This window comes from Pteropus vampyrus, unplaced genomic scaffold (genome assembly GCF_000151845.1).
Source record: "Pteropus vampyrus isolate Shadow unplaced genomic scaffold, Pvam_2.0 Scaffold78, whole genome shotgun sequence".
NCBI lineage: Eukaryota > Metazoa > Chordata > Mammalia > Chiroptera > Pteropodidae > Pteropus > Pteropus vampyrus.
This window is the reverse complement of record NW_011888859.1, coordinates 2,881,143-2,894,763: the sequence shown is the minus strand read 5'-3', so window position 1 is coordinate 2,894,763 and position 13,621 is coordinate 2,881,143. Positions and strand designations below refer to the sequence as shown.

General features: G+C 36.0%; 1 protein-coding gene across 4 annotated transcripts in view; it reads right to left on the bottom strand.

Moving 5' to 3' along the window:
* OPRM1 (opioid receptor mu 1) overlaps nt 1–12,413 on the bottom strand; it is a 159,764-nt gene extending 147,351 nt beyond the window's left edge. Inside the window, exon 1 of one of the 4 annotated variants that reach the window (XM_011362709.2) lies at nt 11,671–12,413. In XM_011362709.2, the coding sequence (XP_011361011.1) occupies nt 11,671–11,963 (293 nt within the window). In that variant the 5' untranslated portion in view covers nt 11,964–12,413. The remainder of the gene's footprint in view (nt 1–11,670) is intronic. The other 3 variants (XM_011362711.1, XM_011362710.2, XM_023532157.1) reach the window with 3 other exon arrangements.
* Between the last annotated feature and the right edge of the window lie 1,208 nt (nt 12,414–13,621).

Genomic DNA, 13,621 nt, shown 5'->3' with positions numbered 1-13,621 from the left:
GAGTTGACTGCAGTAAAGAATGATAGGGACAAGCCCACAAAACCTTGCTTTGCCTCTGCAAAAATTGTGATTCCAAAAGGGTAAACTGTATTTCAGAATATTATAACAGATAATGTATTTGGCCTATCGGAAAGCAAAAGCACTAGGTGGATGTTGAGATCCCACCTGCTGATGGTGGGCCCAGTGGGAGGGAAGATAAATTCTCCGTGGGAGAGGAGCAGATAACAAGACTTCCTACTTCAATACAGCACTTTCAGGGTTTTTACCACACACTTCCGTAGATCTTATCTATTTTGGACCTAAAATCCATGGGAGATTAAATGTGATTATTATTCCTTCAGTGCAAGTTAACTAATAAGATTTTGGGAGGTTACGTGACTATAACTCGTAAAAGGCAGAGATTCAAACGTGAGTCTTCTTGTTCCAAGTTTACCACTCCATTCACTCCATTACACCTACCATGAAGAGAGATGACTGGCTAATTTTAAGGAAATTTTTTAAATATCTTAAGCTTTAGTTATTTTGAGAGAGAATTTAATTTACTGCTTATTCTAGAAACAGCTTCCTGAAGTTCAGATAAGTAAAATCTGAGGACAGACTTCTTAAACCTCCTTGCCAACTTGGACTCATTTTTCTTATCCACAAAATGGATAGACTGGTCCAGATTCGTTAGAATCACCTAGGGAGGCTTTAGACCTACCTCTGCCCAGGAGCTACCTCCAGAGATTCTGATTCAATTAACCTTAGGAGGAGGTGGGTTTTCATATTCTTAAAAGGCTTTCCAGTTGATTCTAATGTGCAGCCAAGATTGAAAGGCACTGAAATGGAAAATCTTGGAGGCTTTCTCTTTCCATGCATCTAAGCATGTTGCAAGGACTTATGCAAGAGCTCTGACGTTCCCTAAGTTAATTGGAAGGAAACTCACATTTTATTATTCATTTTATTCTGTCTGGGTCTCTGGCTAGAATTTAGATCCAGTTGTCATGTAAGAGGTTCTGGGAAGTGTAGCATTCTTCAGTCGGATACTATATTATCCAGTTAAAACTCTCCTTAACTTGATTCTCCTTGCAAACTTATAACCCGGTAGCCATCTGGCTCATCTAAAGAATTCCCGTACATGCCAGAAAGTTTTCTCTGAGCACCACTGATGAAAGAATCCATCATTTAGAGACAGATGGGGACTGAATTAAAAATGTGAAATCAGGCAGGGAGGAGATTTGCAGTGAGTCTTGAGGAAGTCATCGAGCAAAACCATGGATGTGAAGCCAAAGGATGACAAACACCACAGGTTACCTTGGCCTGCTGAAGTTGAGCTGGACAGTTTGAGCTCTAAAACACTAGGAATAACATTTTTCAAAGAGACACGTGAGAGCTGCAGAAAACAAAATTTCAAAAAATGAGCATATTATGTAAGTCAGAAAAAAGAGAAAAATATCCAAGCAATGAGCTTTTCTGCTCAGAGGGGCATAAAGAAAGAGAGGTTGAGTAAAATGGAGCTCCCAGTCACTGTCTGGGCTCATGGGGTGGGTGCAGAGTGGCTGCTATGCAGGCATAGGTGTCTTTGAGAACAAATTTTATATTTGCTAAGAAGTTAATATAAATCTGCAAATGACAGTTTCAGTTTTTTTTCTGAAAGGTTCAAGTGATTGAAGATGAAAATACCATGAGAAAGTCTAGAAAACTGCACAGATTTAAGATAACTGCAAAGCATATCCAATAGAGGGAAATGTTTAGAAATTTCCCTCTATTTTCTAAGCATTTACTCTTTAATCAGTGACTAAAGGCAGTAATGAATACTGCAAATCATCCGGTCAAATGAAGAGTAAGGGGTTGAAGATGGGAATCCGGGGTGAAATAGAGACTATCCTGTGTGATTACTATTTTAACCCAACATCAAAATCAGTTTCAGAAAAGTAGGAACTTCTTATCCACAGATAATAATCTATGACTACTCTTCTTGTCTGTGCTAATCTTTATATCTATATTGCTATTTTCTCATGTTGAAAAACAATGCCGAGTTGTTTATTTTTACAAAATGCTTTGTCTTCGTCTATTAAACAACATGCTATCAAAATTGCCAAAGACGGTGATATGTTCTTATTTCATGACCACTGGAAGAACATAAATTTTGTTTAGCACATTCTGCACCAGAGTTTAGCAAATGATAGCTTATGGGCCAAATCTGGTCCACTGTGTCTTTTTACAACCTGTCAGCCAAGAATTGTTTTACATTTTTTTTATATATAATAGAAAATATTATTTTTCTGATAATTAAATGTATGGATTTTTCTTTAAAGTAAACTAAAAGAGTAGGAAAAATTATTTAAAAATACTAGTTAGAAATTGAATTATTTTGTCATTATCATTAATGAGAAATGTTTCAGGAGCTGAATTTTTATCTGTCTGCCTTTTATATTTTCATAAGGTTGGCATTATGGTAGGATAATTACAAAAATATGTTTATAGAAGTCTCAGTGACTTTATAAACATAACTACCCTGAATAATGAGAATCAACTGTTCTCTTTTTATTTTTACACTTTAAATTTTTTTACTTTCTATATTAAAATTAGATGAGTAACAATCTGTTTCTTATTCAAAGTTCGTGTATATGTATCTATAGATATATGTGTCTATATATTTGCATTTATCACTTGCTGACATCAATCCACTGGTACAGATCAGTTTTCATGTCTCAAGTCATAAAAACTAATTATGCATGAAAAATGCAGTGAGTTGAGTGAATTGTCTGAATTAGAATTACATTTGAATATTCTGAGATAAATTTGAAATGTTGAACACGTTGAATTACACAATATTTTAAAGACATACAGTTCTGTTGCCCAACTTTGAAATGCTGAATTTCTTTGCTAACACAGAGAGATAGTTGTAGTCAAGTCTTCAAGGGTTATCAAGTGATGGTTTGTAAAGCCATGAGAAAAGGAACACATTTTTTGCAATAGTAGCAAATATTTAAGGGAAGTTGGTTGTAGGAGTACTGTGAGGAGGTTGCAAAGAGGAGTGGATTTAAGTTGGAACTTGAAGAATAAGAAAGATTTTGAAAGTAAAAGCAGAGAGACGGTAGGGAGAAATAGAAGAAGTAAAAAAGTAAAGAAGAAATGAATGTGTAGTATATTTGAACAGATCAGGTTTGTTTAATTTATTCAAACATTAAATTACATGAATACTTTTTAGAAAATCTGAATGGTTACTATTTGAATCAATTTAGGACGCTTACTTATATGCAACTGATAAGCTACCACATGACTGAATTAAAAAGCCATTTGTAATTGACAATTTTCTCGCCTGGACAGAAACTGATAACCAGAACAGAATGATCTCTCTGATTAGAGAGAACTCATCAAATGTTCCATTATATGTAGGCGCCTTACCTGTCCTATGCGTTGGTTGATAAATTTTCGCTGGATTCGATTTGGTGAAGCCACTACCTCTCTGCATCATTTTTTGGAATGCAACATCCAGGATATGATTAATTTCCAAAGGCAAAATATTAAAGTGATCCCCCCATGAATTAAAAGGAGAGATCAGGGTTTCAGTTGAATCTGAGAAGTCTGAGTTGAGGTCAAAATCCTTTGTGAGATCTTTGAGGCCCCATCATAGGCAGTTACGAAGGCTTTACCTGGCAGGCCTCTAAAGGGAAAGCTGCTCTCCAACCAGGCTTCGTATGCAGTGTGGAGAAAGTTGTAGTCAAGGGCTCATGCCCCACCCCCACCTTCATCAACCATGCTCTTATGTGTAGACGTGCATTCCTAGCCCAAATCCGTCCATCTGGAGGCCTCCTTATTGAGGAGTCATTGGCAAGGCCCTTCCCTGGTGCCCCTGCTGAGACCTCTTTATCAGGGGTAAATTCTCCCTACTCTGACTCAGTACTTTCCCACTCCTAGCCTTTCCCCCTTCCTTCCCCCTAACCCTTGGGTCTGGAAACAGCAGGATTCTTTTGTTTGAGGCTCTCTGTGCAGTAAGATCTTCCTTTCTCCATCCCCCACATCTGTGTTCTTATATGTGACCTGGTGGCTTTCTGTAGGGAAAATGAAATATTGGGAGAAATGAAACATTGGGGAGCTGGCACCATTTCCTGTTTGACCTCTTGCTTATACCATCATAATAAGCGAATAAAGGCTTAATTGTGACTTTCGGTTGGGCTCATTTTCTTAATTGACCACTCCAACATCTGGCAGTTCCGTGTTTTCTCTCTCTGACAGAAACCATTTCAGCTCATTTAGAACCCAAGGGGGTGAAATGGAATTGGAACCAAGATTATTTAATTTTGGAGATGATTATTTTTGCCCTAGATAGAATAGATGGAAAAATTATAGAGAAACTGTCATTGAAGTTGCCATAAGAAATCTTAGTACTAGAAGAGATTTAAGAGTTTTAGTCTAATTCACACATTTTACAGATGAAGAGAATGAGGCACAGAAGAGTTTGAAGCTGAGCCCCGATTGATACTGGGTTCCTGAGCCAAGGCAAAGCTTTTCTTCCATGCTACTCTTCCATTCTGAATTTTATCTTGTTCAAGGACCTTCATCCTGAAGAATTGGTTGGGGAAAGAAATAAGGTGACTTGAAGTGAAACAGGGTGGCTAAGGAAAGGAAATGTTATGATAAGATTATTATAGAACGCTTCTTGTCTATGACATTTCTTGCATCTGTTGTTGTTTCTGGTCACTTTTGGAGACCTTAAAATTTTCTTGACCTTTGTTATTATAAGTACTCTTATTATGCAACTTGGAATCAGTGGAGTAGGGTAGTTCTTGTCTTCAAATAATCTTTTAGAAGGCACAGGAGGCTTTATTTCCTTTACGTAGCAGAGACTACTGCTGCCATCATCTTGAACCCAAGAAGTAAACTGAATACTATACGAGTGTTGCCTATTCCCCATCCATTAAGCAAAATGTACTAAATCCTGAGGCAAGTGAAAACGAATGAAGGGAAAAAGCTGAGTTTAGAGCTCTCTAGGTTGTTCTAGTTGAGCTTGCAAATTAGAATTTTTCTTAAGAATTTATAATCATTAAGAAAAATTTATACTCAAGGAGTCTGTAAAGTTTTATTTATTAATCATATTTTATGTGCCAACACATAGTGGCCAATAAAAAAATAACAGGAATGATGAGCTTTGTAGAGTCTGAGACAAGAGCTTGCGTGAAGGCGAATCGTTTTGGAAAGTCATTGCAGAAACTAGAAGTGGGGAACAGGATTGGGGAAGTAGAAGAGTGAAACAGGAAAGGAGGAAAAGCATATCTGTGAAGCAGTCGCAGTGTGAACCGGTCCTTCCAGTGTGCCCGTGGTCTGTACACAAGTGCACCTAATGGGAGAGGGAAGCAGAGGGGACCACTGTCCATGAGCCCCCATTTCCCTGGTCAAGGTTGCTCCGTGGGGTGGTACTCGAGGCTGATCCCCATGGAGGGCTTCAGTGTCAGAGAAAGTCCAGGACAAAATGCAAGGAATAGAGATACAGCTAAGGTGAAATGTCACCAAGTTACATCTGGATGAAATCGATTGCCATCCAGGTCAGTAAAGTAAAAAGTGAGCTGAAGCATGAGAGGCGGGGTACAAGAAGGGTCTGAAACATTATGAAAACCATTGTTTTAAAATATTGCCTAAGGGAGCTGTAGAAATTCCATGCACGGCATTGGGAAAAACAGTGGAGGGTGAGGTAGGTGTGGCAGTTGAGCAGTGCTTTTGGGTGATTAATCCTGAACAAATTCTCTTTGATCTGTTTTTTATATTGGCTTCCAAGTTCTTGAAGTAAGTGTTTACATCTAAAAACAAGTTTGGAGATTACTGTCATAAATCATTATTTCAGTTAAATAGATATTAAACTTGGCAAAGGTTAAAGATATAAAATTCTCGTATTTTTAAATTTCAAACAATATTTAGTCTTGATGTTTATCATTAATGTATTTTATTTTATTTTTATTAAATTTATTGGGGTGACATAGCTTAATATAAGCTATAGGTTTCAAGTGTACAATTTTATAATACATCATCTGTGTATTGCATTGTGTGTTCACTACCCAAAGTTATATTTTCTTCCATCACCATGTATTTGGCTCCTTTTACCCTTATCTACCTCCTCGCTTCCCCTTTTCCCTCTGGCAACCACTAAACTGTTGTCTCTGTCTATGAGTGTTTGTTTGTTTGTCTGGTTCATTTGTTGCTTTCAGTGTTATATCTCATATATGAGTGAAATCATATGGTTTTTAATTTTTTCTGTTTGACTTATTTTGCATCGCATGATTATCTCAAGATCTGCCCTCCCCAAATTTGAAAACATTTATTTGTAAAGATATATGCACCCCAATGTTCATTGCAGCACTATTCATGGTGGCCAAGACATGTAAACAACCGAATTGTCCTTTGATAAATGATTGGATAAAGAAGATGTGGTACATATAAACAATGGAATATTACTCAGCCATAAGAAAAGAAAATATGCTGCGATTTGTGACAACATGGATAGATCTTGAGATAATCATTAATATATTTTTGAAACAAAATTTCATATTGTTGTATGCTATTCATTGAAGTGAGTTTATCTTTTTCTGCTGACTGAAACAACTTGATTTCAATTAATACCTAAAGTGTAATACTAGAAGAAATAACATTTTCAACTTTTATGTGTAAGGGGTCCTCCAAAATGTTCAAAATTCCAAAGTAAATATTGTCAACATTTATCATTTGAATGACATTTTGAAGTAGAAAACCATTATTTTTATTTCCCTTTTAGAAGTAGAGAAATTGTGCCTGGGTAATATTCATGAACAGATTACTTGTTGCAGCAGTTACTGAAAAAAAATTTCTAAATATTGTATGTAAATATTAACAACATATAAATTAATTTTGGAAAACACTTGCAAAGAAATATTTATAGTAATTTAACGCATATTTGGAAATAATTTAAAAATATTCAGGAGAGTTAATGGCCGAGTTTTTGTTTGTTTGTTTGTTTTTATGTTGTTTTGTTTGACGTCTTGTTTCTGTCATTGATCTGCTAGAACTAGAACAACTCTGGGTAAATAGTGAAACTATGTGTATTAATATTAATGTAAAATATAATATTTAATATATACAGTTTGGAGAACATGTTTAAAGATTATACTTTGTGGAAATACATGAAATAAAGGTTTAAAAATATGCTTGTGAATAATGACCACCAAATTTACAATAATGATAGTTTCTGGTCAGGGAGTATAAAGGGAGAAGAGAGATGGCTTCTTATGCATATTATATATAATATATTTTGTATATTCTATATTGTGCATTTGTAATTATATATTATATATTACATTATATATTATATAATACATAATTATATCTAATGATGTATTATATATTGTTATATAGGCATAAATATATCTCATGTATGGTATGTTCTATATACTATATATATATTTTTAGAGGTATATATAATTATTCTAATTAGATATATAATTTTTAGAGGTGAAGCATATTATGCTCTATACATTCCTTTATATTGGAAAAATTTCTTAAAATATAAACTCATTCTTTTAAGAAAGAAAGGAGAGAAGGAAAAGAAACTCAATGATAACTCTATGCAAATGACAAAGACACAGTTTACAAATAGGAAATTAAAAGCAATTTGGTGTTCTCAGGACACACCGAGGAAGAGATGTTCCTAACAGAATTAGCGTCTGTATGGGAAAGAGCAGTTAAAGTTCAAGTTGTAATAGTTGATACTAGAAGCTCTCCATTGTGAAGTGAAAGGCATACAGTTAAATTCTTATGTTTTGATGGTAAACCATTAAGAACAGAATTTTTGTTTAGTAGTTTTTTTTCATTTTAAATTCATTCTCTAAGATATTTTATAGTTTAAAAAAATAAAATGAGCTTTATAAATATTTGAGCTTTTTAAATGAACTATCAATGTTTTTATTGTATAAAAATTACTAGTGATCATATCAACAGCATATGCATTCAAATTAATTTGTTTATATATATGTATTTACATATGCATTTATTATATCTACAAATATATACATATATATCCTTAAATTAAACAAGACATTATTATTCCTTATTTTCTCAGCTACTTACATCTGAATTAAATGAAAAAGCTTGTAGCTCTGTTTCAGTTAGGCATGACTGATCATTTTGTAGTTTAAACCTTATTCGAATATTTAGTATCTAGATCAGGAGTAAGCTAATAGTTCTGGTTTTAAAATCAGAAATACTTTTTAGTGAAAGAAAAATGACAGTTACACTTTGCCTATATTTAAATGCTCTCCCCGATCACTAGTCAAATTAAGAAATAATCTTAAAAATGAAAGCAATATTTGGCACTCTTCATTGGAACTTTACTTGTAAGAACGGTACATACGGCCCACAGAGATCTAACAGTTTCTAACCCTCTACTTTTTTCTAACAGTGTCTGCATAGACTACACCCATGAGTGCATGAACAAATCATTTTGGGCAAAAAATAATCTCACATAATAAGCACATCTAGAACTATATCAGTTTTTACAATTATGATTAATTCTGTACTTTGGCCAAATATTTTCAATAAGCAAAACATTCCTGGTAACTATAACTTTGTGTATTATTTGGATTGATTTTTTAAAAAAATTCTTCACAATAATATACTATCATTCTGTTTAAAATGATTGCTACATTTTGTAATATTTTTATTACCATATTTCTCAGAATCTTTGTGGTAATTTTTATAATACTATTATACTCCAAGTATTTTTTTTTCTTTAAAACCAAGAAAAAGGTTTCAGGTAATGAATAGTTATAACATTCCATGAGTTAAACACTTGGATTTGAAATCTTTAGATCATATGACAGTGTCTCTTTCCCTCCCTTATGTTTCTTAGGTCAGCACCATGTAAGAATTGTACTCGTTACACTATTTAATGGTGTTGTTGATGAAGGTATGATGATGATGGAGTTGAGACACAACAGGAAAGCATTAATCACAGCATCTGTATTTCCAGTTATTGTTGTTGCTGTTTTTGTTGCCATGGTCGTCTGTGTCTCAAGAGTCACTCAGTGTATTAAGACAATAAACCTTATCTTGATCTGGTTAGAAAACTGAAACTATTTGACCATTCAAAAGTATTTGTTGAATTTTAAATAACAGCAGAAAGTGAGTGTTTTATCTCAAACTTTACTAGATGCAGCATTATACTCATCTTTTTAACAAGGACAATAATATCCCTGGACCGATCATTTTTTAGTGAAAACACCACAGTCTGGAAATAATCCAATTATATTCTCAGCTAAATAGACATGCTTTCTTGAATCCCCAGATATTTTCCTCATCACTCCATTGGTCACTGAATTGTCTGTTTTTCTGTTTCACAGTTGTATACCTAGAGGATTACCTGACCTTAGATTAAACACCCAATTTGCCACAGGTTGGTTTTTGCGGTGACCTTTGAAATCATACTAGCATTTTGGTAGAACTTTCAGTACAGAGAAGTAAAGCATATATCATGTTCTCAAGTAGGGTAAAATGTCACCTCCTTTTCCACATCATCAGGAGGTCAGAAGTAATGCCTTTAAAACAAACTCAACTAACCAACAATCTCTGAAACCCTGGAATAAGACCAATTTGCTTATTTCACAGCCAGCTGCTGCTCTATTGGTTCTCTCTTTATAGAAGGGCATAAACCGGAGGGGGAAAAATGGTAAAGGAAAATACCAAGAGAAGCAATAAAAGGAAATAAAATATGTTTCAGATAGCAGGATTTCTAGATGATTTAGTAATTTCTATTCATCCTTTGTTCTCCAGGATTCCAGACATAAAATTGGAGAAGTTTATTATTTCCATATTATTACTGCTAAGTAAACCTACAGTCAATCTTTTAGTTGAATTAACTTAAATAATGATTTACCACTCTAATAAACAGAAAATTATATTGGCTAAGAGAGATTTAGGGATATTGAACTAATGAACTAACTGTCCTTGGAGAAATATTTATATTTTCTGTGCCTCAGTTTACTCACATAGCATAGATAATCTCTAGGGTCCCTTCCAGTCCTATAAGTTTAAGATTCCATAAATATCCTTAGGAAAAATGAGAAACATATTTTCCCTTCATAATACAGGCCTTTAATTATGAGTTTTATTATAACTGCAAAATGAGACTTAGTTTTTATCTTTGATATGAATCTTTGTAGTGTATTACATAAAGTAAATACTTATAAAAATAAATTCTTCCATTGATTCTCTTCTTGCATTATCTTCTGTTGTTAGCCTTCTTCTCAATAGATGGTGCTGTTTTCTCAGAGACACCACTTAATTATATTTTTCATCAAAAGATCAGGGAAATTAGTATTACCCTTTAATAATCATTAATTATAGAAATCAGACATATCAGTAGAAAGAATCAATTAAAGGCAACTTGCAGCACCTTGATAATGAAATCATAATGGGGAAAAGGGGTTATTAAATAGTTAAAGAGTCCCATCAAGACCTGTAATGTTTGGTGAATAGACGAAGCAAATATTGTGGCTAAACATGAAAATTCCATGTTCACTAGATACATAGAACAGATAGAACCCCTAGCAGGAAGAAAATCATAATCGGGAGCCATTTTAAAGTGTTAAAATCTTTATCTACTTTAACAAAAATGATTATATAGTATTCCATGTTAATATGCAAGATTTGAATATACATATCAACACTAACACAACCTACATCAAAGTCAGTTAATACTGAGAGCTTGCACACACTTTGCCAAGTAAACCTAGAGCATCTGGAAAACAGAAAATGGGCCACAAACTCTTGAAATAATTTCCCTGGACAAAGACACTTCTTATTTTTTAAGAGCAACCATTACAACTTCATATATAGCTAATAATCCAGAATTGTGCTGATTTTGGTCACTTCTAACTGATTTCCCCTTTTGGAGGCATTGAAACACGGTCACATCCTGTACTTCTCATGAACCACCCTGCCTATTCCAAATTCAGTTCATGACTCCCACAGCAGATTTGCAGCTGGTTTCTACAAACTGGTCTAGGCAACACAACTATTATATTTGTTACAATAAAGCAACACTGTGGAGAGACACCAGGAAAATGTCCTCTATGAGTGTGGCCTTAGGATGCAAGGAAAAGTGGGATAAGGGCTAATATGACAGGGAAGGGGGAGCGGCACTTGGTATGGCAAAGTATACAGAAACCAGCAGGAGTAGGAATTATTGCTAAGCTTCATCTCCAAAAAGACTGGAGACCTGGCCCCCAATTGAAGGAAATGAACTAGAATTCCTCTTCCATTATTCACAAATTACTGTTCCCACAGCTTCTGCAAAAGGTATTGTGGGGCACCGTGCCCAAGAGCCCTTTCAGTTCAGTATGAAAGAGCTCTAAGATAGAGCTTTAAAAAAATTTTTTAAATATTTTATTTGATTTTATTTTTGCCAGAGCTTTATAGCTTTTACCAAAGCAATGCAACTTCTCTGTTGCTGAAATGTTGGATTCTTCTTTTTCAATTGGGGGCCAGAGGTAGAAAGCAGGTTTTGGCACTCGACTAGCAACCCTCTATTCACTGTCACCCCATATTCTGCCCTGTTTACTCCTTTTATCCTCCTGCCAAACACTCTGCCTGGGGGCTCAGGTGTTCCTTTATGCCCCCATTAGCCACTGAAATCACTGCTCCGAGCCCTAGTGCCTTTCTTACCTGATAATCACGTACATGACCAGGAAGTTTCCGAAGAGACCCACCACACACACGATGGAGTAGAGGGCCATGATGGTGATGGCCGTGATCATGGAAGGACTGCTGGTCGGAGGGCACAAGCTGGCACTCCCGCCCACCTCGGAGCGGTTCGGACCGCAGGGGTCGGACAGGTTGCCATCTAAGTGGGAGAAGTTGACCCAGGAACCAGGGCTAGGCGCTGGAGAGCAACTTGAAGAGTGCGTGAAGGGGTCAGTGCAGTTGCTGCCGTTCCTGGGGACGGTGCCGCTGTCCATGGTGCTGACGGCTGGCTGGGACCACGTTGCGAGGTAACTGCGAGCACCCAGACTTTTAAGGTTCCACGCGCCTCAGCCGCTTGCTCTCGCCGCTGCCACAGCTCCTGCTATTTCTTACAGAGACCAATCCTGGCAGAGCCGGAGAGGAGCGTCAGGCAGAAGGGGAGAACTGAGCATCTGACATCCTCTGCTGGTAGCCCCCTCCCACCTTAGTAGTACAGAGGCACATCACCAACCCCACTCCGCTGGGGGGAGCGGGGAGGGCTGCGCGGGATCCAGAGGCCGGAGGGGAGGGAGGAGAGAGAAGGGGTGAATTTTGCCCAAAGCGATTCAACGAGTTGTTCTCCCCATACGGCACTCATCTTCGCAAACACCTCTAAGGAGGGGCAGAATGGGGACGAGAGTTAGAGGGAAGGGGTGAGGAGTGAGATAGACAGAATTTTTGGCAGCAGTGAAGCATAAGAAAGGGGACTGACATCACTCTTTTTTCCAGCGCCGTTTTCTCCGTATAATTTGACAGGAAATATTGGCCTCTGGCAACCCAAGCAACCTTTACACCTCAACGCTTTTCTACCCCTACTGCCTACCCCAGTCATTTGGGGCAGGAGACACAAATTTCTCTTCTTGCCTCAGTCCCGCACATCTGTGAAAAGGTAACTGTGTTTTTCATATATCAGTAAATGAGAATTTCCAACTCTTCAAACCTACCTGAAACAAGTGATTCTCCAAAAAAGAAATGAAAGACGTAAACTTTTGTAGAAGAAACCTATTCCCTTGACTCTCTATCCCCCCAATTTCTCCTAGAGTAAGAAGCTTTAGTTGCATCTAATTTTTATCTGTGAGGAGAAGAGGCACAAGAGCTGGTTACAGGAATCAGGCAGTTGCAGCATCCAGGAAAGTCAACAAAAGTTAATGTTTATCCTGCACATTTTAAATCTCATGGAACCGTTCGAAATTATTAATTATCCGTTTTATCTCCAAACTTCCTACATTGATGTGTGCTTACTAGTAGAATATTGTCAAAACCAAAAACAACAACAACAACAACAACAACAAAAACATTTACATTAATTCAGTCTGAATTATAGTATAGAGATTCCAGGAGGAACCATTAAGACATCTGGAACTGGAGTGGCCCACACAAGGTTGAGGAATACTGATATATTTTTAAATGTGCTACCTCACTTTAAGTCCATAAATACTTCTGTTTTATAAATAAATTAGTAAATCAACCAGTGATAAGAGTTGTTATTTTTTTTGTGTGTAAAATTAACACTAATTTTGAAGTAATTCTTATTTTTATACATGTGTATATTTGTGTATGTATACATTTTATATGTAAAGATTGGCAATAAATACCCACAAAAGAGTGATACTCTTGGGGAACATGGAGTGGGTTGGTGAGGGAGATTGGAAGGAATATTTAATTCCAATATTATTTTAATCACTTTCTTGTAAAAGGGTAACTCATAGATAATCTCTGCTAATCTTAGGTTATTTTTGCCAGTGTTCAGTATTATTTTATCCTTTTACATTATAGTATATATTTTCATATATTTATACTTTCAGCAATAAAAGTTTACAGAAGTCTCCTAGAGACTACTAAAAATACCTTACCACATTTTGTTCTATGAACAAATATATCAATTCACTCAGGT